The sequence below is a fragment of the Felis catus genome, chromosome A3 (assembly GCF_018350175.1).
Source record: "Felis catus isolate Fca126 chromosome A3, F.catus_Fca126_mat1.0, whole genome shotgun sequence".
NCBI lineage: Eukaryota > Metazoa > Chordata > Mammalia > Carnivora > Felidae > Felis > Felis catus.
The window spans coordinates 23,670,433-23,697,129 of record NC_058370.1 but is presented as its reverse complement, the minus strand read 5'-3'; the positions used below and the strand labels follow the sequence as shown (position 1 = coordinate 23,697,129).

The 26,697-nt window shown below is 50.2% G+C and overlaps 3 protein-coding genes across 22 annotated transcripts in view; 1 reads left to right on the top strand and 2 right to left on the bottom strand.

Annotated features, from left to right (window-relative positions):
- The window catches only part of CA3H20orf173 (chromosome A3 C20orf173 homolog), a 30,452-nt gene extending 25,753 nt beyond the window's left edge, over positions 1 to 4,699 (bottom strand). For 3 of the 17 annotated variants that reach the window (XR_006595216.1, XR_006595217.1, XR_006595218.1), the window contains exons 1-2: positions 4,281 to 4,696; positions 786 to 2,859 (exon numbers count right to left, since the gene is read on the bottom strand). The gene's annotated coding sequence lies outside the window, so the exon portion shown is untranslated. Of the gene's footprint in view, positions 1 to 785; positions 2,860 to 4,280 lie in introns of those variants that run through there. The other 14 variants (XR_002740992.2, XR_006595215.1, XR_002740996.2 and 11 more) reach the window with 12 other exon arrangements.
- Positions 4,700 to 4,739: 40 nt separating this feature from the next.
- Positions 4,740 to 18,692, top strand: ERGIC3 (ERGIC and golgi 3). Of its 4 annotated transcripts, none has more exons than XM_019826603.3 (14): positions 4,740 to 4,901; positions 5,040 to 5,110; positions 5,221 to 5,308; positions 5,519 to 5,638; positions 10,602 to 10,695; positions 11,518 to 11,683; positions 11,805 to 11,862; positions 15,690 to 15,704; positions 16,328 to 16,359; positions 17,169 to 17,265; positions 17,343 to 17,407; positions 18,009 to 18,145; positions 18,226 to 18,281; positions 18,482 to 18,692. In XM_019826603.3, exons 1-14 carry the CDS (start codon positions 4,814 to 4,816, stop codon positions 18,559 to 18,561), a joined length of 1,167 nt encoding a protein of 388 aa, XP_019682162.1. In that variant the 5' UTR covers positions 4,740 to 4,813; the 3' UTR covers positions 18,562 to 18,692. The 4 variants fall into 4 exon arrangements, 2 of the variants coding, with proteins under 2 accessions (XP_019682162.1, XP_003983624.1); XR_006595209.1 differs by having other exon boundaries at positions 17,324 to 17,407; positions 18,482 to 18,549; XM_003983575.5 differs by lacking the exon at positions 15,690 to 15,704.
- A 1,592-nt stretch (positions 18,693 to 20,284) lies between these two features.
- The window catches only part of FER1L4 (fer-1-like protein 4), a 36,403-nt gene continuing 29,990 nt past the window's right edge, over positions 20,285 to 26,697 (bottom strand). Inside the window, exons 36-45 of the mRNA XM_023251302.2 lie at positions 25,690 to 25,817; positions 25,320 to 25,490; positions 24,745 to 24,899; positions 24,005 to 24,165; positions 23,359 to 23,444; positions 22,096 to 22,194; positions 21,612 to 21,853; positions 20,892 to 21,169; positions 20,695 to 20,795; positions 20,285 to 20,598 (exon numbers count right to left, since the gene is read on the bottom strand). Of these exons, the coding sequence (XP_023107070.1) occupies positions 20,394 to 20,598; positions 20,695 to 20,795; positions 20,892 to 21,169; positions 21,612 to 21,853; positions 22,096 to 22,194; positions 23,359 to 23,444; positions 24,005 to 24,165; positions 24,745 to 24,899; positions 25,320 to 25,490; positions 25,690 to 25,817 (1,626 nt within the window). The 3' untranslated portion in view covers positions 20,285 to 20,393. The remainder of the gene's footprint in view (positions 20,599 to 20,694; positions 20,796 to 20,891; positions 21,170 to 21,611; positions 21,854 to 22,095; positions 22,195 to 23,358; positions 23,445 to 24,004; positions 24,166 to 24,744; positions 24,900 to 25,319; positions 25,491 to 25,689; positions 25,818 to 26,697) is intronic.

Below are 26,697 nucleotides of genomic sequence, written 5' to 3'. Positions count from 1 at the left end.
GATTTTGGCTCAGGTCATGATCTCATGGTTCGTAGGTTTGAGCCCCACATCAGACTCTGTACTGTCAGTGCAGAGCCTTCTTGGGATTTTTTCTCTCCTCTCTCTCTACCCCTCACCCACTCAAGCTTGTGCTCTCTCTCAAAATAAATAAATAAACTTAACAACAACAAAAAAAAAGATTAGAGGTGCACTAAGCCAGGACTGAGGGCAGGGGGTTGGTGGGAATGTGGGATATAGGCTAGGCTTTGGAAGGACAAGGCAAGGGACCAGGCCCAGGGTTGACCACTAGCCAGCCACCAGAGCACAGCATGAGGAGTCCTGGACTCTGTTGCCCTCTTCAGGTACTCCATCATCTTCTCATAGCATTCAGCATACCAGCCCCATTCTCCAACTCTGTGGTAGCAGAGGGAGGAGTTTAGTGTTTCAGATGGGCAGCCACTCTTCCTGAATTTGAACCAAGGGCAGTTGCAATGCCCCCAGTACCAAGACCATCAGTTTTCCCTTGGGTGCCGATTCAGGTTTTGGATCCAGGCAGGGGGCCATCAGCCACAAGATGAGCACCCAGAAGCCCCACAGGACAAAAATCTGCCACAAGTGCTTCATGTTCAGCCCAGATGACGAGTCTCGTGGCAGGCAGCAGACTGACTTCTCTACCCGGGACTGAGAAGAAGGAGGAACTAAGGCTCCAGCATCTCTCTGTTCCATTGGCCCCCATGGCTCCTCAACCCTCCACACCACACCTCCTCCCAGTCTATCATCTCCCGCCTCCATATCCATTTGCTCACCTCCAAAGAGGACTCTGGCTGGCCCTAGGATGGCAGATGCAGGGACAGAGAGATAACTTATGGCGGGTCCCGTATCCTCCCCACAGGAGGAAGGCTTAGCTCTCAGTGGGGTTCTCCATGCCACCAGTTACTCCACAGATGTCATCACAACGTACACATTGTGACCTCCCTCTTGTCGCCTACCTGGGCAAAGCTGCCACTCTATCCTGTCTGGAATACAGCAGCGACCTACACTAAACATAAGATCTATGAGAATGGGGACTTAGAATCATTTAAAAAATATTTATGGGATACGTGAACGGAGTTGAGAGGGAACTAAAATACTGAGCCACCCAGGTGACCCTGCTTTCTTTAACTCTTTCAATTTTAGCCCCTGGGAATTTCCCTTAATTTTTCATGAGTCAGCTATATGTTCAAAGAGATCATTGTTATTTAGCATTTCAAGATGTTTTTCACCAGGAAGGTTTCCAGGATTAAGTCTACATATTACTGAAACTAGAACCTTTATTTTTGCATTTTTTGAAAAATGTTTATTGATTTATTTTTAGAGAGACAGAGAACACGGGAGGGGGAGGGACAGAAAAAGAGGGAGAGGGAGGATCCCAAGCAGGCTTTGCACTGTCAGTGCAGATCTCACGAACCGTGAGATCATGACCTGAGCTGAAATCAAGAGTTGGACACTTAACCAACTGTGCCAACCAGGTGTTCTGAACTAGAACCTTTATAATTAGCTTTCACACTGGTAACTGTTTTGTGACTTATGTAATTATATAAATAATGTTTTACAAATATTGAAAGAAGAGCCTTCCTTATGTGGGTTGCACCAGAATGCAAATAAAAAAATTTGCTTGGGACTCTTAGCCCAGTGCTTCTCAAACAAGAGTATGCATCAGAATCACCTGGAGAGCTTCATAAAAACACAGAATGCTGAGCCTCATCCCCACAGTCTCTCATTTGGTTTTTCTGGGGTGTGCCTGAGAATTTTCATTTCTAACAAATTCTCAGGTAATGACAATGCTGCTGGTCCAGGGACCACACTTTAAGAACCACTATCTTAGCTTAATAGATCGATCTAGCCAGAAAAGTATTTTACAGGAAAAAAAGAAAAAAAACCCCAATTCCTTTATTAAAATGGAAAATCATTTTCTAATTATATTTTTGTTTTCTAAAGAAAAGCTTGTGTTTTCCTCCTACAACCTGCAATAGCATCCTAACTGGTATATCTGCTTCTGTTCTATCCATCCCTCACCCATTCTTCAGCTAGCAACTGACATGATCTTAAATTAATTTCCTGCTTAAATCCTTAAAATGGTATCAGAATAAAATCCATACAGAATAAAATCCAAAATTCTCACTCATCTCACAGTTTTCAGCCATTCTGGCTTTTTCTTGTTTCTAGAACTTTCCAAGTTCTATCTCACCCCAGGACCTTTGCACTTGCAATTCCTCTTCCTGGAACACATTGCTCCCTCCCACTCAGTACTTCACCTGTCTGGTTTCTTCCCTTTCAAGTCTCAATTTAAATGGCATTCATCTTAGGGTTCATTCCCTGACCTCAGTATTATTAAAGTCTATAAGAACCTCTTCTAATTGGACTCTGAGACCCACTGACACAGCTATATTATGATTCTTCCTTCTCAGGGTGAGTAGTGGGATTTCTAACTGTGATTATTATTTTCAATCCAGATACACCAAGGTCCCCGTATTTCTCCCAAGAGAAAATTGGTCCATCTGCACTGGGAAAGAAGAACATGTAACATCTGCAAATATATTTATTTCTTTAACAATTAGGGAAAGTTTATCAGTGTGGATATAAGGTAAAAGAAGACTGTGACAGGGCAGACGGAACTAATGAAAGGGCCTGAAAACTTCCTCTTCTCTGGTTGGGCTTGTAGGCTGTAGCTGCAGGGGACCAGTGCAGCCCCATGTGCAGTGAATGAGTCCAGTATAGGCCCCACTTGCTCCAAAGGTTGAAGGATCCCACTTGACGGAGAAGGTTGAAGCATCAGTATAAAGCCTGACATTATGAAGAGTGAAGTCTCTAACTAGTCAGTGTCTTGGTCTCCTTGGCCACCTAAAAGAATTCCAAAAAGGGAAGGACCATCTAATTCTAGAATTCCTAAAACAGAAGGTCCCCCACCCCTGTTGTCCCTGTTACAGTGCCCTGTTTATTTGCTTCAGAGTACAAGGCACATTATGCTCTTTAATTATTATTTACTTTTTTCCAATTGTTTATGTGGTAAAATACACATAACAAAATTTACCATCTTAATCATTTCTAAGTGGTGTGTATACACATTTTTTTTGTCTGCCTCTTTCTACCCCATACTGAAAGTTTCTTGAGGGAGACATGAGCCCTATCTTATTTACCATGGTATTTCCATAACCCAGGGGAGATCTGGGAAATAGGAAGAGCTCAATAAATATGTGTTGAAGAAGTGAATGAGGGTCATTAAGCCTGGAGCCTCACTGAGGAGAGAGGGTTAGGAAGTTAAACGTGGAAGAGCACCAAATGGGCACAAGCCAGAGAGTAAAGGACAATTTCTGCTAACATCCTTGGTCATTCATCCAAGAACAGATGCCACTCGCACTTGGTGGTGGTAACTAATGTGCGGAAAGGACCCAGACTCTGGAGCCAGAAAAAACAGGCCTTGAACCCCAGCTGTCCCGTTAACTTTAGGCAAAGTCAACTCACTTCTTGGCTTCCTCATCTATAAATGGGGTTTGAAACAGTGCCTACCTCCCAGGGTTGTTCTGAGGGTAAAATAGATTAGAGCGGTTGGCATACTGTCAGTTTCCAGTTCCCATGAGCTAGTTCGTTCTTTCCCCCCTTCCCTAGAAAACTGCAGCCTGAGGGCAGAAGGGGGACTCTGACATTGCTCAGCTTCTCCTGAGTCAGGCTGCCAAAAAGCAACCAGCTCTGGTGTCCCTTCTCCTCTTCCTGGAAGCCTTCCCTAACCCAGTGCGTCAGTCAGTTTCTCCTACAGACTACCACAGTCTGCTGTGCCACCTTTTATCAAAGTTCTGGTCTTACATCACTAAAATGACCTGAGCCAAGCACCTTCATGCGCCATGTTCAGAAGCACGGAGAGGCTGTTTGAGTAAAATCAACCCAATAGGTCCTGGCTCCCAGGGTACTTCGAGGTCCAAAAGAATGAGCTGTGATATAGGGCAAATTACTCACCTTCTCCAGGGCAGTTTCTCTTTCAGAAAATGGATATAAACATCACACCTTTTTTTTTTTCTTTTCTTTCTCTTTTTCTCTCTCCCTCTCTCCCTCCCTCCCTTTTTTTCTTCCTTACTTTCTCTCTTCTTCTTTTTTTTTTTTTTTTTGAGAGAGAGAGAGAGAGAGAGAGAGAGAGAAAACAGGAGAGGAGCAGAGAGAGAGGAGAGAGAGAATCCCATGCGAGGCTGGATCTAAACTGTGAGACCATGACCTGAGCCAAAAATCAAGAGGGTTAACCAACTGAGCCACCCAGGCGCCTCCACACCTACTTTCTGTAGCGGTGATTCTCAAACTTAACTGCAGGAAATCACCTGGGAGCCACTCCTAGAGTTTCTGATTCAGCAAGTCTGTGGTGGGGCCCCATAAAACGCATTTTTAACCAGTGCCCAGGTGATGAGGTTGCTGGTTGGGGACGCTTTGAAAGTCACTGTTCTAGGAGGTTCCAAGTTGTTCCAAGAATCTCATGTGAGGTTCTTGGCGCAGTTCTTCGGTCAACATAAGCAAATGGGGCTCTTACGGTTTCTGCGGGGCAACCACGCCTCCAGGTACCTGGTCCACGGAAGACCGCCCACAGGGTGGGAGTGGCTCCCACCCCCGACAACTGCGTTTAAACTCCGCAGCCCTCAGCACCCGACCGCTGGAGGGGAGGGTGGGACCTGAGAACACCGGCGAGGGGTGGGGCCAAGCGTGCGCGTTGCTGCGCCTGCGTGCGAAAAGAGAGGGGGGCGTGGCTCAAACTCCGGGCCGGAAGCAGGAGGCTGCAGGGGCGGGCCGGCTGGCGTCCCCTTTCCGGCTGGTCCCCATGGAGGCGCTAGGGAAGCTCAAGCAGTTCGATGCCTACCCCAAGACTCTGGAGGACTTCCGGGTCAAGACCTGCGGGGGCGCCACGGGTAGGCCGCAGAGGGGCCGGGGTTGCGGGGACAGGGGTGTCGAAGAGCTTGGCCGGGCGCCTGGACCCTGCCTGGCCTATGGGGGGGCTTGAGAGAGTGGAGCAGAGGCCATTCTGACCCTCGCTCCCTTCCCCGCAGTGACCATTGTCAGTGGCCTTCTCATGCTGCTACTGTTTCTGTCCGAGCTTCAGTATTACCTCACCACTGAGGTAAGGGGGGGGGGGGGGGGGCTACTACGTGGGCGGGGCTCTGTATTCTAGGGATGGGAGTGGGAAGGAGAGGCAGGGGGTCGAATCTTACTGAGGTAGTGCTGCTCCAGGTGCATCCTGAACTCTACGTGGACAAGTCACGGGGAGACAAACTGAAGATCAACATCGACGTATTTTTTCCGCACATGCCTTGTGCCTGTGAGTACCCACCAGGCGTGGGAGTTACAAGTTCTGAGGTGGGCTTCCAGATTCACACCTCCAGCCTTAGATTCTGGACGGGACCCCAGGACAACCTTCTTTCCCTAACCGCTGCAGCCCCAAGATAGTCCCAGCATCCCCTTTCCCTCCAAAACCCAGATTCCTTTGCTCCTAGGATCCAAGTACCTTACCCTGACTTCCTGCTTCCAGATCTGAGCATTGATGCCATGGATGTGGCTGGGGAGCAGCAGCTGGATGTGGAACACAACCTGTTCAAGCAACGGCTGGATAAGGATGGCATCCCCGTGAGCTCAGAGGCAGAGCGTCATGGTAACTGTGAGGAGGAGGCCAGATCTCAGATCCCTGAGCTGGACATGCCCAACCCCTTCCTTCTGACAAGTGGGATGTGGTTGGCCAAGTGACAGATGAAGCAACTAAGACCCAGAGAAGTCAAGTGGCTTGCTTAGGGTCTCCCAGCTATTAAGGATCAGAGTGGACTGAAATCCAGGCTTCTAGCCTCTGTACATTGAGTAGAGTACTCTACCTGGCTGTCACTCTCAGAGGTCTCCAATCTCTGCCTATCACTGTTGAGTAACAGAAGTTTGAGGATGGGTCTTATGTGCTCTCGTCATGGCAGAACTCCTCTAGATTGATCCAAGCTTCTCTAGGTGTTTGCTTCCCCATCCCGTTAGCTGAATTCAGCCCTTAATGCTCTTCCCCTTTGGAATGCAGGGTGGCTTACGGTTAAGAGTTTACGTTCTTGACTTAGATTGCCTAAATTCAGATGTAACTTTGTCTCTTGCAGTCTGTGACCTCAGCTATAAAGTGGTGATATACAGTAGTACCCACCACATGGAATTATAGGATCAAATGAAATCATGTGTATGATCCCTGGCACAAAGTAGCTGTTCACCCTAGCTTCCTTTCCTGTCTCTAGGCAGCCTCCCAGTGCCTACATTAACTCAGTTTCCCACCATAACAAAACCCTCCTCAAAGCTGTGATTTCTCACACCTTAGGGATGGCTGTGTTGTGAGTTTTATCAGTTGTTCATTCAACAGATACATGTTGAACACCAGTAAAACCAGAGAATTTCCTGTAGGATTGGATGTAGGGTATAAGACAGCAGAGTCAAGGTTCATTCCAAGGTTTGTGGCCTGAGCAAATGAATGACTTGAAATAGGGATGACCAGGGAGGAGGAGGAGTATTTTGTGTGGGTGTGTGAGAGAGGTGGGGGAATATTCTATATCTGCTATTATGTAACAAATTACCCCCAAAATTAGTGGCTTAGAGCAAAAACATTTGTTTTTATCAGTTGCTATGGGTTAGGAATTCAAGAGTGGTGTGGTTGGCTTACAGTCTCTTAGGAGATTGCAGTCAAGCTGTTGGCTGGGGCTGCAGTCATCTGAAGGCTTGACTGGGGTTGGAGGATCTGCTTCTAAGAGGGCTCACATGTATGGCTGTTGGCAAGATGCCTCAGGGCTTTCACCACATAGGCCTCTCAGTGAATATCCTCATAGCATGGCATCTGGCTTCTCCCTGTGCATGTGATCTGGGAGAACACAAGGTGGAAATCATCACAAGTTCTTTTATAACCAAACCTCAGAAGTTACACACCATCATTTCTGCAATATGCAAGTGGCTACCCAGATCAGCCTTATTCATTGTGGTAGGTGGAGGCTACATAAAGATGTGAATACCAGGAGGTGATGATTGTTGGAGACTTCTTGGGGACTGGTCCCCCAGGAAAGGATGAGGATTTGGGGGTAGATTTCAGGTTTGAGTCATGTTAAATTTGGGAAATGCCTTTTTTTTTCTTTTTTTTTTAATTTGAGAGAGAGAGCATGAGTGGGGGAGAGCAGAGGGAGAGAGAAAATCTTAAGCAGGCTCCACACTGAGCACAGAGGCCATGACCTGGGATCTCATGACCTGAGCCAAAATCAAGAGTCTGACGCTCAACTGACTGAGCCACCCAGGCACCACCTGGAATGTCCATTTTATACCCTAGTTTTATGCCAAGTTAGATATACCAGTATAGATGTTAGAGAAGGGATGGAGAAACAAATGTAGTTATCAGCATAGAGATGGCATTCAAAGCTATTGGACTAGAGGAGAAAACCTAGGGAGTAAATATAGGTAGAGGAGAGGTCTAGGGACTGTACCCTGAGCCCCGCCAATATTTAGAAGTCAGGAAATGAGGATCTAGGAAGGAAGATTAAGCCATTAAAGTAGAAGAGAACCAAAGATGTTGCAAAAGCCAAGTGGAAGAAGAGTTTTAAGGAGAGTGAACAACTGTCAAAAGCCTCTGAGAGTCCAGTAAAATGTAAGAGCTGACCATTGCAATTGGCAACATGGAGGCCACTGGAGGCTTTAAAAAGAATAGTTTCGATAGTGTTGAGGATGAAAATCTGACCAAAGGACAGAAAAGGAAATAGAGACATTGACTAAAAACAACACTTTCAGGAGTTTTGCCAGAAGAGAAAGCAGAGAAGTAGGGGAGGCTGGCGGAGAATGCAGGTGACATGGTGGATTTGGTGGTGAGATTAAGTGGATTCTGTTGCTTCTCTGTTCTTCGTGGACATCGAAAGCAAGGTCATTAGCTAAGAGTGAAGAAAGGGAAAGGAATTATGGAAGCCAAAGATGAGAGGCAGAAATAAATTTAGTCATCTCAGATAATGGAAAGTGAGCTGATTAGTGAAATGGGGCAGGATTGCCAGGCAGCCTATTTTTTTTTTTTAATGTTTATTTATTTTTGAGAGAGAGAGAGCACAAGTAAGGGAGGGGCAGAGAGAGAGGAAGACACAGAATCCGAAGCAGGCTCTGGGCTGTCAGAACGAGCCAGACATGGGGTCAAACTCATGAACCGTGAGATCATGACCTGAGCCGAAGTCAGACACTTAACTGACTGAGCCACCCAGGTGCCCCTGTCAGGCAGTCTTAAAGGAGGCACAGGCAAGAAGTAGGCACAGAGAGTTGAATTTAACTAGGGTTTGGGTTTTGCGAGGCTGGTACAACAAAGAGAGAGAGGAACAGATGGGTTCTGGCTATGTGCAAGACCATAATTACAACAGTGAACCATGGCATTTATTTCCCACCTTTGTCAAGATATAATTGAAATACATTGTGTAAAATTAGGGTGTACAGTGTGATGATTTGATTACATATATGAGACAATTCACACAATATGGTTAGCTAATTATCCATCACTTCACATAGTTACATTGTGTGTGTATGTGTGTGTGTGTGTGTGTGTGTGTGTGTGTGTGTGTGTGTGTGTGGTGAGAACATTTAAGATCTACTCTCTTAGCAGATTTCAAGTATATGATATAGTATTGTTAACTGTAGTCACCATTCTGTACATTAGATCCCAGAATTTATTCATCTTCTAACTGGAAGTTTGTACCCTTTGACCAACATTTCCCCATTTCTCCCACCCCAGCTGCTGGCAACCACCATTCTACTGTTTCTATAGTTAGGCTTTTTTAGATTGCACTTGTGAGATCATGAAGTTGTCTTTCTTTATCTGACTTACTTTACTTAGTGTAATGTCCTCGAGGTTTATCCATGTTGTTGCAAATAATAGAATTCCCTTTTAATGGCTGAATAATACTCCATTATATGTATTTACCACATTTTCTTTATCCATTCCTCTGTTAACAGACACTTAGATTGTTTCCATGTCTTGGCTGTTGTAAATAATGCTGCAATGAACATGGGACTGCAGATAACTCTTCAAGTTATTCTTTTTTCTTTTCTTTTCTTTCCTTTTTTTTTTTTTTTTTTGGATATACCCAGAAGTGGGATTGCTAAAACATATGGTAGTTCTCTTTTTAATTTTTCAAGGAACTTCCATACTGTTTTCCATAATAGTTGTACCAATTTACATTCCCGCCAACAGTGCACAAGTGTTCCCTTTTCTCCACATCTTCGCCAATACTGGTTTTTCTTGTTTTCATTTATTTTTTATTTTTTGGATTCAAACAGGTGTGAGGTGTATCTTATGGTTTTATTCTGCCTTCCCTGATGATTAATGATGTTGAGCTCTTTTCCATGTATCTATTGGCCATTTGTATGTTTTCTTTTGAAATAATGTCTATTCAGGTTCTTTGCCCATTTTTAATTGTATTGTATGTTTGTTTTGCTGTTGAGTTGTATGAGTTCCTTATATATTTTGGATATTAATACCTTATCAGATATATCTTTTGTGAATATTTTATTTTACTCCATTCTGTTAATTGTTTCTTCTGTGCAGATTTTTATTTTGATGTAATCCCACGTGTTTATTTTTGCTGCTGTTATCTCTACTTTTGGTATCATAACCAAAAAAATTATTGCCAAGACCAGTATCAGGGAGTTCTTTACCTATTTTCTTTGAGGAGTTTTACAGTATGAAGTCTTACATTTAAGTCTTTATTTCAAGTTGATTTTTGTGAGTTGTGTAAGATAGGGGGTCTAGTTTCATTTTTGGCATGTGAATATGCAGTTTTCCCAGCAGCGTTTATTAAAGACACTGTCCATTCCCCATTTGGACCATGGAATTTAGATAAGGAGGGAAGTGAGGGCATGAAGCAGTCATGGTGTTAGTGGTGTCAAAAAATTGGTGGATTCTGGGTACCAGAGATAGTGAACTGGGAAACTAAGGATAAGTAGTTGAAGATTGGGATACTTGAAATTGAATTTTGGAAGGTTTGCGGTAATTGGTCATAACAAGGTGTAGGTATGTGTGTGGAAATGAAGTGGGATCAGGCTGAGATGAGATGACAAAATAAAAAGATTGTTGGAAGATAGGAGGTCAAGGTATTAACTATTGAAATCACCAGTTATGCTGAGGCAGGGAGTCAGGTGCAGGGAGAGAGGCCTGAGGAGAAGCACCACGGTGAAGTGGTTAAAGGCTTGGGAACTGGGGCTGAAGTCTACCACTTACTGTGTTGCATTGGGCAAAGTCACTCCTCGTCTCTGAGCCTCAGCGCCTTTGCAGGTACAATGGGGATAATAACCCCCACCTTCATGAAGTCCTTGTGGGGGTGACAAGAGACATTCTGTGTATGGCGACCTGTACTCAGCTAACATTTAGTATTTGCTGTTATTATTTTTATTACTGTTACTTTTATTTAAAGAAATACGTGTGGAAGTGTTTAGTGCCTGGCACATAGTATGTGCCATATAAATATTAGCTATTAGTATAATTTTTATTATTCCTAAGCCACAGGTCAGAGGGCCTGTGCAGGGGTCAGGGGTGGAGATTTCATGATGTCTGCTCCCAGCTGATGCCCCTGCCTCTGCCCTTCCCGTAGAGCTTGGGAAAGTCGAGGTAAAGGTGTTTGACCCTGACTCCCTGGACCCTGATCGCTGTGAGAGCTGCTATGGTGCCGAGACTGAAGACATCAAGTGAGCTGGACCCCGAGGACCCAGGGTTGTGGGAGCTCCCACCAGGTGCTGTGTGCCGGCCATCCTCAGCCTGTGTCAGACTCCCACAGGTGGAGGAAGTCGGACCAAGAATTTAGCGGAGATGGGGTGGGTGCCTCAGTCACTCACCTGGTGCAAGTGACTGAGGCCCTGTGGCCAGGCCCTGCCTGGGCCACAGCTGCGCACGAGGCTGAAGCGGCCCCTGCTCTGGTTCAGAAGTGGTCTCAGAATCCAACTGCCTGGGTTCCACCCTTGCATCCTTGGGCAAAGCCACGTAACCTCTCTTGTGAAGGGGGGGTGATGATAACCTTTCCCATAATAGTCACATGAAGATTAAATGTATACTGTATGTAAAGCACTGAGGTTGAAGGCCCAACCCAGATAATTAGGCCCTTGATATGTGGCAACTGCTGTTATATTCCTCAGGCCCTGGCCCCTGAGAAGCTGATTCAGAGGGTCTAGGGTAGGGGCTGGGAATATGTATTTAAAATTTTTTGTATTGTAAAATATATGACTTATAAAACTTACCACATTCACGTGTACAATTCAGTGGTATTAACTACATTCATAGTGTCGTGCAACCAGCACCACTCTGTTGTAAAACTTTTCATCACCCCAAACAGAATGGGAATATACATTTTTAACAGTCCTGATGCCTCTGAGGAAACATACTTTGAGAACATCGGTGGTCAAAGGATGAGGCTGGCAGAGGCTTTGTTAGTGGACAGAACTGCTTTATTTCCCAAGGTATCAGCTCTGTTTTGGTGCCTCTTTGACACTCACCCTGCACCCCCTCTCCTGCAGGTGCTGTAACACCTGTGAGGATGTGCGGGAGGCTTATCGCCGTCGGGGCTGGGCCTTCAAGAACCCAGACACTATCGAGCAGTGCCGGCGAGAAGGCTTCAGCCAGAAGATGCAGGAGCAGAAGAATGAAGGCTGCCAGGTGTATGGCTTCTTAGAGGTCAACAAGGTACAGGAGGGACTCAGGCGGGAAAGGGCCAGCCGAGCTTCGGGTTGGCCCCACTCGGGCCCTCAGGAGACCAAGAGAAGGGGGAAAATGGCTGGAGAATGAGAGGGAATATCCCCTACAGGTGGCTGGAAACTTCCACTTTGCTCCTGGGAAAAGCTTCCAGCAGTCCCATGTGCACGGTGAGTGACACCACCTCCACTGGGGAGTTTTAGACCCTGGATACCCCTGCACTTGCCTGATGTTCTGTGTCTTTGGCCCAGAAGAGACCCTCATCTCGGGCAGCAGTTTGGCACACAGTTAAGAGCACAGGCTGAGGAGCAAGACTGCCTGGGTTCAGACATCAGTCTCACACTAACGGCTGTGTGGAACTTTGAGGAACTTCCTTAACCTTTTTGAGCTTGTTTCCTACTGTATAAAATGGAGACGATAGTACTTATTTCCTAGGGTGTTTGTGCAGGTTAAAGATTGCAGCACATGGGGCTCCTGGGTGGCTCAGTCACTTAAGCATCTGACTTCAGCTCAGGTCATGATCTCTCAGTTCGTAGGTTTGGGATTCTCTCTCTCCCCCTCACTCTCTGCCCCTCCCCCCCCCCTTAAAATAAATAAACTTAAAAAAAAAAAAAAAAAGACTGCAGCACAGAGCCCAGCTTGTGGTAGGCACTTGTTCAAAATGTAGACCCCTATATCGGATGACCCATGTGTGAGGCTTTGGGATCAGCAGACCTGGGTTGGAACACTGGTTCTGCCACTCCTGAGTTATATCAGATTTGGGAAATACTGAGCCCTATTCAGTTTTTCCTCCTGTAAAATGGGGCTGAAGATACTGATACCACCCTCACAGGGTTGTTCACAGGGATGAATAAATGGGATTTATTTTCATTCATTTATTCACCCGTACATTCACTAGATACTTAGTAGTCACCTACCGTGTGCCCCATTGTAGTCTGGGTGCTAACAATACAGCAACAAACAAAGCAAAGTCCCTGTCCTCAGAACATTATATAGTAAAGAAACACCATGAACAAGTTGTAAAATATATGGACTATCAGATGCTATTAAGTACCATGAAGCAAAGAAAGGCAGGACAAAGATGACAGAGGCGAGGGGCTCTGGTGAGATGGTGTGTGTGCACTGCTGTGTATTGGGGGCAGAGAGACTCTAACGGGGTGGCATTTGAGTAAAGACCTGAAGAAAGTGGAGGAGCTAGCCATAAGGATGTCTGGGCGAAGGATTTGAAGCAGAGAGAAGAGCAAATGCAAATCTCTGAGGAGAGAGTGTACTTGGCAAGTTCAAGGTGCAGTAAGAAAGCTGGGGGCTGGAGCAGGCTGGTGTGGTTAGTGATAAGGTGAACCAGGTAACAGGGCCATGGCAGGCAGGGCGTGGAAGGACACCACAGGGACAAGGGCTCTTACTCTCCATGAGATACAAGGCCATCCAAGGGATCTGGGGAGATGCTTCATGATGTGACTTGACTTTCAGAAGTAGGCGGCACTCTGCTGTGTGGATAATATGGGGAAGAGGGGCAGGACAGAACCAGAGAGGCCAATGGGAGGCCATTGCCATGGTCCATCCCGGCACAGGATGATGGGTGCCAGGCCAGACTGGTAGTGGAGGGCCAAGCAGTAATTACTTACGTTTGAGGGTAATGCCAAGAGGAGTGGCTGATGGGTGTGAAGGGTGAGGGAAGGGGAGCAGTCAAGGATGACTCTGAAGTTTTGTGCCTGAGTAGTGAGGATGAAGTTGCCATTTAGGGGGAGGGGAAAATTCAGAGGAACAAGTTTAGATGGCTGGGCGAGTAAAGTGAAATTCAGCTTTGTACGGGTTCAGAGCAGTGGGATTTGGGCATCCTTTTAGACCACCCAGATGCAAGTAAGCAGTTGGCTGTTCAATGTGGAGGTCAGGGGAGAGGTCTGGCACAGAGATACAGATGTGGGAGTCCTCAGGCATGTAAAACCATGGAACTGGGTGAGGGCCCCCTGCAGGTGAGGGTAGGTGGAGAGGAGGACTCAAAGGACTGAGCATGGCACCTCCACTGTTAGAGTGTGGGCAGGGGGAGAACGGGGGGGGGGGGGACGTAGAGAGGTGGGGTATACGTGCAGGGGAGGGGGGGTGGGAGCGGGGGAAGACACGGCAAGAAGACCAGTAAGAAACACTTGTGAGAGGAGAATGCCTGCCAGGAGGTGGTGTCCTGAAAGCCTGGGGATGGAGGTGTTTCCAAAACCGTATCAGATGCTTCCGGACATCAAGTACGAGTTGCCCATTGGGTGTATGACATGGTGGTAGTCATTGTGACCTTGACAGTAGTTTTTGTGGAGTGATAGGGAGCACCCATTGCGTGGGCTCTGGAGAGAATGGGAGAGGAGTTGAGCCGGTGAGTAAGGACAGCTCTTTTGTAGAGTTTGCTGTAGAGGGAGGAGAGTGTGCTGATGCTGGAGGGAAATGTGGGCTCAACGGCATGGTTTTGCCATAGGTGCGACATGTGACGTAGGTTAACATGCTGTGGGAAATAGTCTGCTGAATAGTTAGCAAAAGTCATGCTCCATGGGTGGGAGGGACAGTTGTCAGAGTGAAGTCCTTGAGAAGGAAAAAGACAGAATCTAGTACCTCAGAAGTGTAGAATAAAGCCCAAATTCGGCAACAGGAGGAAAGGCAGACTACGTCTGGACAGTTAGGATGGTAGCCGGGTGATGGGGACACCATCAGGCAGTGTGACAGGGTTGTGAGGAGTGAATTGTGGCCAGAGGCTAGAACCACTGAGAAGAGGCATGGAAGGGCTGATCTGCTGTTCTGGGTGGATCTGATAGTGATTAAAATAAGTAGGGATAGTTGGGATAGTTTGCCACGAGCTGCAAAGCTGGGAATTTTAGGGCAGCTCGAGGGTCAGTGATCTGGAAGTGGCATTAAGGAGCAAGGAGGGCCTCACTTCATGCCACAAAGGAGGATAAATGTGGGGAAGAAACTGTCGCCACTAAGAGGGCTACAGGGCGCTTTCGAGGGAGAGCCAGGCTGCAGTTGGAGCAAGAAGGTGAGTGGAATGTGTAGAGGTTGAAGATGTAGGGGTTTCGCTGATGAGTGATGGAGCCCCCTGGGAGGGATGGGAGTCGGGGTCATATTGGGGGATGTACAGAGCCACGGTGTGACAGGAGTCCAGGGGATGAGAGATGAGTTGGCGGTGCTGAGATGCCTCCTCAGTAAGGGAAGCAGGAATAAAGGGCCTGCTGGAGATAGCCCTGCTGGTCTTGAAGGGGTGGGGGGGGCGGCGGGGCGGCTGAGTGTTGGGGAGGGACAGGAGGTGGGTCTGGAGCCCCTTCTCTATTCTGGAGGGGGTTGGGGGAAAGGTGGTCTCACTGGGATGGTGGGAAGACCACCAGTGTCGAGCTGTTGGCACAGGGTCTGGAGGCATTCAGTAGGAGGCAGTCTGGCAGGCAGCAGCCTCTCTTCTCCACCTAGGCTGCTTTAGAGTCAGGGAACCCAGGGCAAAGGGTATTCCATATCCTGGGAGGATATTTAAAACACAAAGCTACAATTGCCTGAGGCCAGAGATCTGACCGAATTGAAGGTCAGGAAGCTAGTTTCTGACACCCTTGTTGCTTTGGGTGGGGGAGGGGGGAAGATTATAAAGTTCACTTAGTGCTTTTCCATCTTAGATCCTACCTGGTCCTCAGGACAGCCCTTTGTAAAGATCACTGAGGTCCAGAGAGGGCAAGTGACTTGCCCAAGGTCACACAGCCAGGAAAGTGGCTTATTGGGCTCTAGGTCTTTTGTTCTTCCTAGGCCACCATACTTCTGCCCCAAGACCCCTCGTATTTTTCCCTGGCTGGGGAGGAGTTACCCTGGAGACTAGTGCAGGAGGAGACTTGTTAGCTAGGTCCAGACCCTACTGCCAAGGCAGGAATATTCCAGTCTTCCTTTCTACCACGTTATTTTGCTCCATGGTTCTCATTGTGAAGCTCTCAATCTTTTTTCTCTTCCTCCCTTCTCTCTCCTTCCCTCCCCCATGCTGCAGTACATGCTGTGGAGAGTAAGTGGCCCTGCCCCCCAGGGAGGCCAAGCCCCCACTTCTGGGGCAGCCTACCCTCCCAGGAAGGGGGGAGGTTTGGATGGGCCTGGAATAGGGGTCTTATTTTTCAGGTAGGGTTTCTTGAAGCAGAAGGGATCAGGGCCAGAGGGCAGAAAGTACTTGTTCTGGAATAGATGGTATAGACTACCCATGGCATTTCCTTTGGGGGCTGTAGGGGGGTAGGGGCAGGGGGGCAGGGAAAGTGCTTGGATGGCATTCTCTGGTCTCGCCTCACCTTGGGGTTCAGCAGTTGTCCATCAGCTCTATTTAGTGGGAGATAGAGTCAGTGGGGTTTGTTTCCTGAGGTGCAAGCAGGGACTTGGTGGGAATGAAAACCTGGTGTGATGCCTGTAAAGGGCTCCCTGTATATGTCAGGGAAGAAATGGGGTCTGTTCTTAAGGCCCAGGAGGGTGTGTACTTGCACACAGGCTCCAGCAGAGCCAGGCTGAGGGGCATGAAGGGTCAAAGAGGAGCCGGGCAGTCGCACTCCAGAAGGAGGGGTGAGGAGGCCTGAGCAAGGATGCTGAGGGAGCCAGGAGGCCAGTCCTACTCCACCTGGTGACACCTTCTCCCTTCCCTCCTAGTCCATGACTTGCAGAGCTTTGGCCTGGACAATGTAAGTACCAGAGACCATGCAGGGCGGATGAGGGTGGGAGATGGATGCTGCCTTCATTTCTCCACAGGGATGTCCTGGGATGGGGGAGCAGATAAAAATACACCATATTCGGCCAGGGAATCAGTCTGAGGGTCAAGAACTGAGATCTGCGCAGGCTGGAGATAGGGGATGGGGTTGGACAGGAGCATCCTGGGCAGAGGGAGCCTCCAGCAAAGTCAGGAGGGAGCGGGGCACTTCTCAGCAACTGTAGGGGCTGGTGTGGCTGGAGAGGTTGGTGGGGACCAGACCACATAGGACTCAGGCAGAGCTGCAGTCTGGTCTTCCTCCTGAGAGCCTCCTGGAGGCTGTTGGCCCTTTAACCAGTGTCATGATGTAATCAAGTTTGCACGTTTTTAAAGATCCCTCTAATAGCTGAGGTTGATAAAGACCGAATCAGGACAGGAGTCGGAGCTAGGAAATCTGGGGCCCCTCCAGCCTAGGCTTCCCTGGCTCAAGACTTGCAGGCACATCTGGCACCTGCCACAACAGGTCCATGCCCGGTCTTTATTTGCCGTATGTTTGGATGCAGCCAGAACCTCCGACTGTGGAGGTCCAGAGGCCATAGACTCTGTTCCCTGGTGGGGCATGGGGGTTCTGCCTGTCTTGATCAGATTCTCCCAGGCAGGACCCTGCCCTCCCTCCTGCCTCACCACACATCCCTTCCCCAAGCCCAGGCATCCCTGTCTGCCACTGTACCGCGGAACCTTTGATGGGGTGAGGCCTGTTGGGGCCTTGAGCGCTCGAGGCTCAGGTGCTGGTATTGCTTGCAGATCAACATGACCCACTACATCCGGCACCTGTCATTCGGGGAAGACTACCCAGGCATTGTGAACCCCCTAGACCGCACCAACGTCACCGCACCCCAAGGTACCAGCCTGGGAGGTAGCCCCCAGTTAGGAGAGCCCTACCCAGCACCCATGCCCAGTGCTCTCTTCTCCCTGCAGCCTCCATGATGTTCCAGTACTTTGTGAAGGTGGTACCTACAGTGTACATGAAGGTAGACGGGGAGGTAAGTTGGCAGGAGCTCAGGTATCAGGGTCCCTCTTGGTGACAAGCAGAGGCTCAGAGAGGGTAGGTGATTTACTCTCACAGCGAGAGTGCAGGGCCCACACTGTCGGACTTCAAAGCGCTTGCACTTACTACTTGTCCAAACTGCCTCCATCCATTCCATGGGTGCTCACTGTCCCCGGGGTCTCCCCTGGGTTGGGGGCTAACCCTTCCTGGGCCCCCTCCTCCCCTTTCTGCTGTCACCAGTGGAGCAACATCTCAGCAGATAGGAAGTCCGGCCCGGCCTTGCCAGGAGCTCATGATGCAGCCTTGGAGAGTTCCTTTCCATCCCTAAACCCCCATTGAGAGAATCCACCAGATGTAGTTGGGAATGGTGAACTGTAAAGAGCTAGTGACTGAGGGGCAGCTGGGGTGGTGAGGCCAAGGGAGGGTGCCTAGGTGGTCCCTGGGCCTTGCAGTGTTCATAAGCGAGCTGGGGCCTTGTTTTCTCCTCTGCACAGTCAAGGCACTATGGACAAGGGGTGGGAGCAGGCGTAGGGCTGAGGGGGATTGCAAGCCAGGTTATAGAGTCGGCCCTGGCCCAGACTCCCTTCCTGTCCCAGGTGCTGAGGACAAATCAGTTCTCTGTGACCAGACACGAGAAGGTTGCCAATGGGCTGATGGGTGACCAGGGACTTCCCGGAGTCTTTGTGCTCTATGAGCTCTCGCCCATGATGGTGAAGCTGACGGAGAAGCACAGGTGAGGGTGGGGAAAGGGAGGGGCCTGGGCCTGCAGCGAGCAGGGGTACCTGCTGATCCCCTGCCCTGTCCCTCTACCAGGTCCTTCACCCACTTCCTGACTGGTGTGTGCGCTATCATTGGGGGCATGTTCACAGGTTAGAAGCTCGAGGGTGTGTTTGGGGTTGGGGCATGGCAGGGAAGGTAAAGCCTGGGCTCCCTGTGGATTTTGGGTTGGGGGAGGAGGAGCACCTCCATGGTGAAGGGGACTTGCTGGCCTAGCCAGTCAGGTGACAAGGCTCTGGGGTTCAGCCAAGGGCCCAACTAGGCCCGTGTCAGCCCTTGTCTCTGTCCCCAGTGGCTGGACTCATCGATTCACTCATCTACCACTCGGCTCGAGCCATCCAGAAGAAAATTGATCTCGGGAAAACAACGTAGCTGTCTCCTTCCCCTCCGTTGTTCCCTTTCTCTTTGGTCTTGTGGTCATTTCCCAGCCTTCTCCCCACCCCTCCGACCCCCTCAGAGCGTCGGTCTCAGCACAGGTTGATAAATCTTTGATTGTGATAGTACTTGCTGGTCTTCATGTGCTTCTTGTGTGGCCAGGGCCTGGAAACAAACCCTTTGCACAGCCATGAACTGAAGGCAATCAGAACTGACAGATCGGACCAGATGCCCTCTGGGAGCCCCATGTGGACATCCCCTGGCTAATTGGGCTTTATTCAAACAAAACTGAAATCCACCCCAGTGCCCCATCCTCAGTCCCTCCTCTGCTGTGGTCTTTGGGCCTTTTGGGTTCAGCTCCAGGGTTGAGATGGACCTTTCCAGTATGAGCTTCCTGGGGCCACCATGGCCCACAGGCTCATGAGTGTCTGACCCCCGTGGTGCTAGGGCCGTGGGTGCAGGCTGGGGCTTGCCACCTCTTCAGTGATGGCTAAAGCTAGGGCTTCTCCCTGCCACCCTGGGTTCAATCACCTGATCCCTCATCCTCACTGACCATGGTCTATGCCAAGCCCCTGCTGACTCCTAGCACTAAGAGGAGTCCAGGCACGTCCTGTACAGTCTTCTAGGAGGAGGCAGAACTGAAAAATGGAGGGAAGGTAGCAGTGGCCATTCTGGAGCAAGGCTGGCTTCAGACCCCCAGCTCTGGACCTCATCAGGGCTTCCCAGTATAGCCCTTAATAAGTGTGGAGGACCAGGCCCAACACCACACCATGCTGCAGCCCAGGGAAGCAGGGACATTGACAGCTGGTCAGTTCATCCGATTGTTTCTCAGGGAGTGTCCGGGTAAGACAGTAGTAGGGGCTCAAGTAGAAAGGACAGGAAGCCAACTAGGGTGATGATAGCAAAATCTCTAGAGGCAGACCTGAGACCCAGCTCTGATGTGATCACCCACGAGCTGTGTGACCTTGGACATGTCTCATTTATAAGTTGCAGATGATACTGCTGGCTGTAGTGAGCCTTTTTTTTTTTTTAAAGGTCAGCCAGAAACCATTCCTGCTTGTTAATAGTATCCTGAATTTCCTCTAGGAACCTCCCTACTTTCTCAGCATATGTGTTTGGGAGAAGGTTTGACCTCCCAGGACTAGGAAAGCTTTCTTCTAGGTGTGAACATGGAGAGATACAAGGCTGGTGCTGCCATCCTGCAGCTCCCAGGGGGAACCCTATGTGCAAATGAGCTGGCCCCAGAGGACAGCAGAGCTGAGTCCAGAGGCAGAGAACCGGTCCCAGTGACATCATTTGAGCCCTGTGACAAGCTGCCAGCTAAACACTGGGAATTGCAGCTATGCAAGACACACACACACCCCACCCCCACCCCCCGCCAAGCCCTTTTTGTTTAATCCAATAGGGTTGGGATTTCTGTTACTTGCAACCAAAAATGTTCTGGCTGATATGCCTACTCTCGGGGTTGAAGAATAAACAAGCTAATGAAGTATGTAAAGTGCTTAGCTGTCACTAAGTGACCCTGCCATTATCAGGAGCAGGAGCAACAGGTGGACCACTCGGCATGACAGCTTGGCAGCCAGGGTCCTCGGCCTGAGCCCTGAGCTTCCTGCCAGGTCCCATTCTTCCTAGTGGCAGCCACCCATCCCCAGCACCTGTTACCCAAGGGCAGCTCTGTTTTCTGCCCCTTGTATTATCATGCACAGCCTATGTTCAGGTGTCAGAGTGGAGGCACAGTCAAGTTTATTTGAAGAAAGCAGTGAACTCAGTCGTATTGGTGAGAAGGACCCCCAGAGGTTATACGGTTGGTAGGGGAAGAGTGTGCAGGGTCAATTAGGGTCAGGGGGCTGGTGGAGGGGGCGGAAGATGACCTGGCTGATCTGGCCGGGCATTGTATAGAAGACCAGGAGAAGGAAGATGGTGACCAATGCCAGCAGCAGCAGCAGCACCAGGATGCGCCAGTACCGGCGCCAGATGAAGAAGACAAAGGTCTTCAGCGGGTTCACAAACCAGTTGAAGGAGGTTTTAGGGCGGCTGTGGGGACAGAGGTGGTGTCAGAATGACGAGGAAGCTCCTGGGCCGCCCCCACCTACCTCGGGCTCTGGCCCAGCCTCCTGTGTCGCCCCTCACTTGGGCTTCTCCAAGGGCTCAGGCTCCTTCCGCCCCTTCCCCACTGGCCGCTTCTCTGCCTCCTCCACGGTCAGCAGCTCAAACTCTGCCTCCACCTTCCCCTAGAGAAAGGAGGGAACAGAGGCTGAGCTCTTAGGTGGTCTCAGACCCCACCTCATACCCCCACCCACCCGGGGCCCTGCCCCGGCCACACCCACCGTGAGGATGTGGACGCTGCCTCCAGGGTCTGTGAACGCTAGGTCTTCTGGCCGGCCCTTCCTCCTCTTCTTCTGCCTCTTGCCAGCTCGCACCTCCCTCTGCTCCCGATCCTCATCCTCTGGCTCCCGCAGCTTCACTACGGGCCACCAGCCCCGCAGGCGGCGGCAGCGAAACAGGTTGCACCTCGGCCCTGCCCCATCACGGGCCAGGCGCACGGAGCAGAGCTCGGGGCCCCGGGCCCCCCGCACCATGTCTGGCAGCTGCAGCTCCAAGGATCCTGCGAGTGCAGAGCTCTCTGGGTTAGGTAGGAGATCAAGGTCTATCTGGGCCTGGGGTGGTGGGGAGGCACAGCAGGACTGTGCCTCAGGGCATCAGGAACTAAGACGTGGTGCACCACAGCTGGGGGCCACACAAGTGCAGCCACACGTCAGCAGGTTGTCAGACCCTGGTGAAACGACCAAGGATGGGACCAGACTGCCAAAGTGGGGCCATGGTTTCAGAGTCCAAAGTGACCTGAGTTCAGGTCATGTCAGAAGATTGAGTCAGGGACTTTGGGTGGGAACAGAGGTCAGTAATGAGGCCAGAAAGGTTACTGACCTAGGGTCTGAAACCCGGGACTCAGGGTTGGGTTACAATAGGGAACCAAGGGCCAGGGGGCACTGGCAATGAGGACAGAAAGTAGGGCCAGGGTTTGAGGTAGGAGGGAGGCAAAGCCCTACCAAGGAAGTCGTTGGCAGAGATGCGGTCATAGTCCCAGACCTGCAGGACCAGCACGGCTGGCTGCCGGAACTCGGCCTCCTCCAGGGCGAAGGGTCCAGGCCGGCGCCGGACGCTCACCTCCCGTTCCGTAGGCAGGTAGTCGAAGCGGAACACGAAGCGCCAGTTAAAATTCCCCTCCCCAGTCAGAGAGTTGAAGTGAACGTCTGTCTCCTGCTTGTCATGCTCTAGTCCCTTCACCCAGCTGGAGCCAGGAGAGAGGTACAGGCGGAAGAGTAGGCTTCAGCACTGGGGCCAAACCCAGAACCCAGCTCGCCAACCCCCCCCCCCAACCCCTGACCACCGGAGGAGGGGGGGCCCTCCACCAACTTCAGGTGCCAGAGAGGGCCCAGAAGACAGGGCTGTGGCTCAGCCTGAAGCCCATGCCCCTGACTGCAGTCTCACCTTGGTTCTCAGCCATTTGCCCGGCCTAGCCTACAGGCTTACCTTTTCACATAGATGTCACTTGACATCTCTCCAGTGAGTGGGTTCACATCATCCAGAACCACATCCTCTGTGTTCCAGATGATGACTCTGAGCTCATAGCTGGGGGAGGTATCAGAAGAGAGTTTTCAGACTCTTGGGGTCTTGAGAGGGGCTGCAGGAAGCACCTAGGCCATGGCCATGACATTCATTGAGCACCTCCATGTGCCCAGCTGGGTGATCAGGATGTCTGTGGTACTTACATGGGCAGTCCCAGCTATCACTGACCACCCCCACCACAGCAGATGGCACCAGGAATAGTCTATTGACCAAAGCTGGGCCAAGTTTCCCCCATAAATTTTGAATCAGGATGCTGAAAGGTTGAGTAACGTCAAATGCCACCACATTTGGAGTTGGAGCCACCACGAGCCAGGCTGATGTGCAAGCTGAAGTTTTAGGGCACAGGGGAAAGAAAGCCAGTGTGCAGTGACAATTGAGAGGGAGAGCTACAGAGTGGGGATGAGAGCATGCAGCCCCTGAGTGGCAGAATGAGGGGCGGCAGCTTTCCTGATTCTACCCCAGATAGCCATGGATTTTTCTGGGTATCTGTTGTTTTCTCTTACCCAGCATCAATTTCCTCTCGTTTGCTGACGGCACCATGATTTTGTGTTGGTGAGCACCCACTACCCTCACCCCTATGCTGTCAGTCTGTGTGATTCTGGTGGGGAAGACTCACCTCTACCTGGCTCCAGAGGTGGGTACATCACCTGGGACATCACCCAGGGTTAGCCAATGAGCGGATTACAGCCCCCTACCCACAAGGGTTGGTTAAGAGACCAGGATTTGACGCATGCTGGTCCAATGAGAGTCAGCCCTGAGACTTCTGCTTTTACTGGCAAACAGGTGTTTGTTTTTCTGCTCAAGTAGTCTAGTTGATGAGATATAAGCCTTGTACCATTAGCAGCCATCTTGCCCCCAGACTGCAGAAGCCTCCCTGAGAGTGACACCAAGGGAAGCAGAGCCCAGAGGTGGAAAGTGTAGATTGCTGACAATATCTGAAGTACATAGAGCCTACGCAGAACTCCACTCAGACCAGCTCCAGTTGGAAGGGGGCAGACACCCAACTCACAACGGCTTAAGAAAAGAAAGGGAACTTAATAGCTCACCTAGTTGAAAAGGCTGGCTCAGCAGCCTCTGGCTGCTTCACTGGAGGCCCAGGTTTTCAGAGAGCCCTGGTACTGGCAGTCCAAATGTGCCTGCCCCAGGGGAGGCAGGGCCAGAACTCACCTGATGGGCTGCCGAGGCTTGATGTCAACTGGGGGTGGGGCAGGCACATCGCGGGGGAAGATGTCAATCCACATGTGAAGGGATCCCTGGGAACACAGGACCAGGCTGAAGGGGTTTGCTGAGGTCCCCACCTCCTGTGATAGCCTTGTGGCCAGAGGCTGTGCCTTGCCCCAGGTGGAGAGGAGCTGGAGTCAAGAGGGCACAGCCAGGCAGATCCTGGAGGATTGAGGTCGAAGGTGGGGTCTGAAGTGGGGGTTCCAGGTCTAAGGTTAGGTTAAGGATAAGGCCCTGGGAGTGGAAGGTTGGGATCAAAAGTAAGATCTGGTGTTCCCAAAGTCCAGAGCCTAGGGACCTGGGGTTGAGGTCAGATCGAGAGTGCCAGGTCTGACCCCTTGGTGGCCAGGGGTGGGGATCCTGCAGGACCAAAGTCAAGGTGGAGGTATGGAGTCCAGGATGGGGGTCTAAGACTGGAGTGGGGATGCTGGGAACCAGGATCAGGAGCCAGAATCAGAAGTGGGAGTGCAGTGCCCAGTTAAAGGTGTTGGGGAAGGTGCATCCTCAGGGCCCAGGGTCCAGGAGCAGGTGGGAGTCCTGGGATTCTGGGAACCCCGGGGGTTCTGGGGTTGGGTGCTGAGCCCTCCCTCACCTGCAGCAGCCCTGGGCTGCGGGGATGGTAGAGGGGCCGAGTTTCTACGTGCTCAGGCACCAGCTGGATCCCAAGCTCCGGCATCTCTTGCCAGCGCCGCAGCACCAGCAATGCCTGTACCTCCTCGGGGACCTCGCTTGCCACTTTGGGGCCCCCCCTACCTGCGAGGAGAGGTGTATGAGCTTGGGTCCCTCACAGGTCCCGAATCTCCCACTTCCCACTCCCACCCCTCAACAGAAGTGCAAAGCTGAGGCAGCTGCTTTGTTGGACAAAGCCCATGGTCCAGGAGGTCAAGTCCACAAGGCACAGAAAGTGGGGAGATGCTTCTCTAACAACTTTTGCCTGTAAAAATCCAGCAGTGGAAGGACAGTGGGATTGGAGGGGCTATGACTTTGCACAGACTCTGTTTAGAGAAAGACCACCAGCCACTTATGAGGTGTGAGCTCAATTCTGCAGCTACATTTTGTCATGTGGGACCCCTATGTGGGCCACCCTATGTTCTGGAAACTTGATTAGCTATGGCTCTGAGGGGTCCACTTTGACTCTTTGGGGATCATGCTCACCAACAAAGACCATTTTCTCCCCACCATCCAAGAATCTCATCCTTAGCCAAACTCACCACCTCTGCTTGCAGAAGGAGGCAAGTTCTTTTGGGGGACACACTAGAGTGGGCACCAGGGGGCCCCTGTACCTTAACAATCTTGTTCCCTATGGAGTGTCCGTCAGAGAGGGGCTGGTACCTGGGGGCAGGGTCTCAGGCGATGTCAGAAAGACTTTGTTGCCCACCTTGACAGCCCCGGCTCGGTATTCAGGGCCAGGGAGGCCACAGCGTTGGCACAGCCCCGCCAGGATCTGGGAAGGCTGGAGCGCATCACGCCAGGCATTGTACCCGTCCCTGCGGGCAGAAAGGGAAAATGCTTCAGTTGGAGTCAGCATATGGACACAGGTGGGCACAGGGGCAGGGATGGGGACCCTTGAAGACATAGGATCCAGGTTCATAACTCCAGTACAAGACAGATTAGTCCTTGCTTATGGTAACCAAGAAAATCAAAGATGTATTGCCCATGCTCCAATGGAGGAGATAACTGATATTATCTCCATTTTGCAGATGAGGAAACTGAGGCTCAGAGAGATCAAATGACTTATTATAGGATACCAAATCCCAAGCCCAGGTATTGACCACTATGCTATAAGGTCCTGGTCATAGGGAGGTCCCCTTCTATGAAATCAAAGGATCTGGGGACATCAACAAGAATGTGACCTTAAATGTCTTTGGTCAGACTCAGAATGGCTCCTGAGGGTCTGTGGGACTCACGTGTCATATTGGGAGGCCAGCCCACAGTTCGCCCTGTGATGGCTATAGAATCGGTTTTCCAGATCAATGTGGGTCTCCCCGATGAGGTCGTCAGAACCCACAAGGTCGTGATCAAACACGGCCACAGTCAGCTCTGGCTCGGCAGGAAGAGAGATGCTGAGCTCCAGCACCCTGGCCAGGAGAGAGAATGGCTGAGGACACCTCCATGCCCTAGGAGATGGTCTGGTTGGGGGACAGGGGTTCCAGGGGGCTCAGCAGCCTCTGTCCATTCCCTCACCATCACCATGCCAGCTGCCTGAATGGGATGCCTTGGGCCACAGGGTCAGATGGTAAAGGTGCTCCCATTCCCAAGCCCAGGGCCCAGCCTCACTCTCCAAAGATGGGGTTCAGCTGCTTGGGGATGTAGCGCTCCTTGGTGTCCTGCCGCTCCCGGCCAGCACTCACCACCACGTAAGGGTCTGCCTTGCCATTGGGGTCCGCAGGAGCCAGGTTGGTAGCCTAGGGGGACAATGTGGGTGGGGCTGAGAGAAGTGTCACTGTCATAACCCAAGGTTACCCTTGCTGGACCAAATCTCAGGTTATGTGTAAGCAAGAAGTTACCGAGGAGGTATCTCGCACCACGAGGAATCAACTGAAAGGTTGCACAAGATGACTTTTTTCTTCTTTTAAGTTAATTATGAAATATTTAAGACATGCAAATAGGTATAATGAAAAATATAATGAGGGGAGCCTGGGTGGCTCAGTCGGTTAAGCGTCAGACTTTGGCTCAGGTCATGATCTTGCAGTCTGTGGGTTCAGGCCCTGCATCAGGCTCTGTGCTGACAGCTCGGAGCCTGGAGCCTGTTTGAGATTCTGTGTCTCCCTCTCTCTGCCCTTGTCCCACTCATGCTCTGTCTCACTCTGTCTCTCAAAAATAAATGTTAAAAAAAATTTTTTAATATAAAATGAAACAAAATATGTGGAAAGATGTATAGGACTTTGATGTTCAAATCATAACTTTCTATGTTCACTTTTATTTTTTACAATGATAAAGATATTTTAACTAATATAAAAAGAATAATACAATGAACATGTGTATGCCCAGCTTAATAAATAAAACACTACCAACAAATGGAAACTCCCTGAATCCCCTTACCTGATTTAATTTCCTTTTCATCACTAAAGTTGCCAGAACCCTTTACTTGAGGTTTGACTCACACAAAAAAAGTAAAAATACTTTCACTACATATGCATGCATCCTGAAGCAATATATAGCACCATTTTGCATGTTTTTTAACTGTATGTATTAAACTTACTTTTCTGTTTTGGTAACTACATAATGTAGTAAATATATAACCTATGCATAAATTATTGAAGTATAATTTATATACACGAATAT

Bases quoted from the DNA above. Each gene is read 5' to 3' on its own strand.
- ERGIC3 (XM_019826603.3), top strand. From the start codon at position 4,814: ATGGAGGCGCTAGGGAAGCTCAAGCAGTTCGATGCCTACCCCAAGACT. The intron at 4,902-5,039 runs GTAGGCCGCAGA...CCTTCCCCGCAG, and splicing joins GACCTGCGGGGGCGCCACGG to TGACCATTGTCAGTGGCCTT. The intron at 5,639-10,601 runs GTAACTGTGAGG...CCCTTCCCGTAG, and splicing joins CTCAGAGGCAGAGCGTCATG to AGCTTGGGAAAGTCGAGGTA.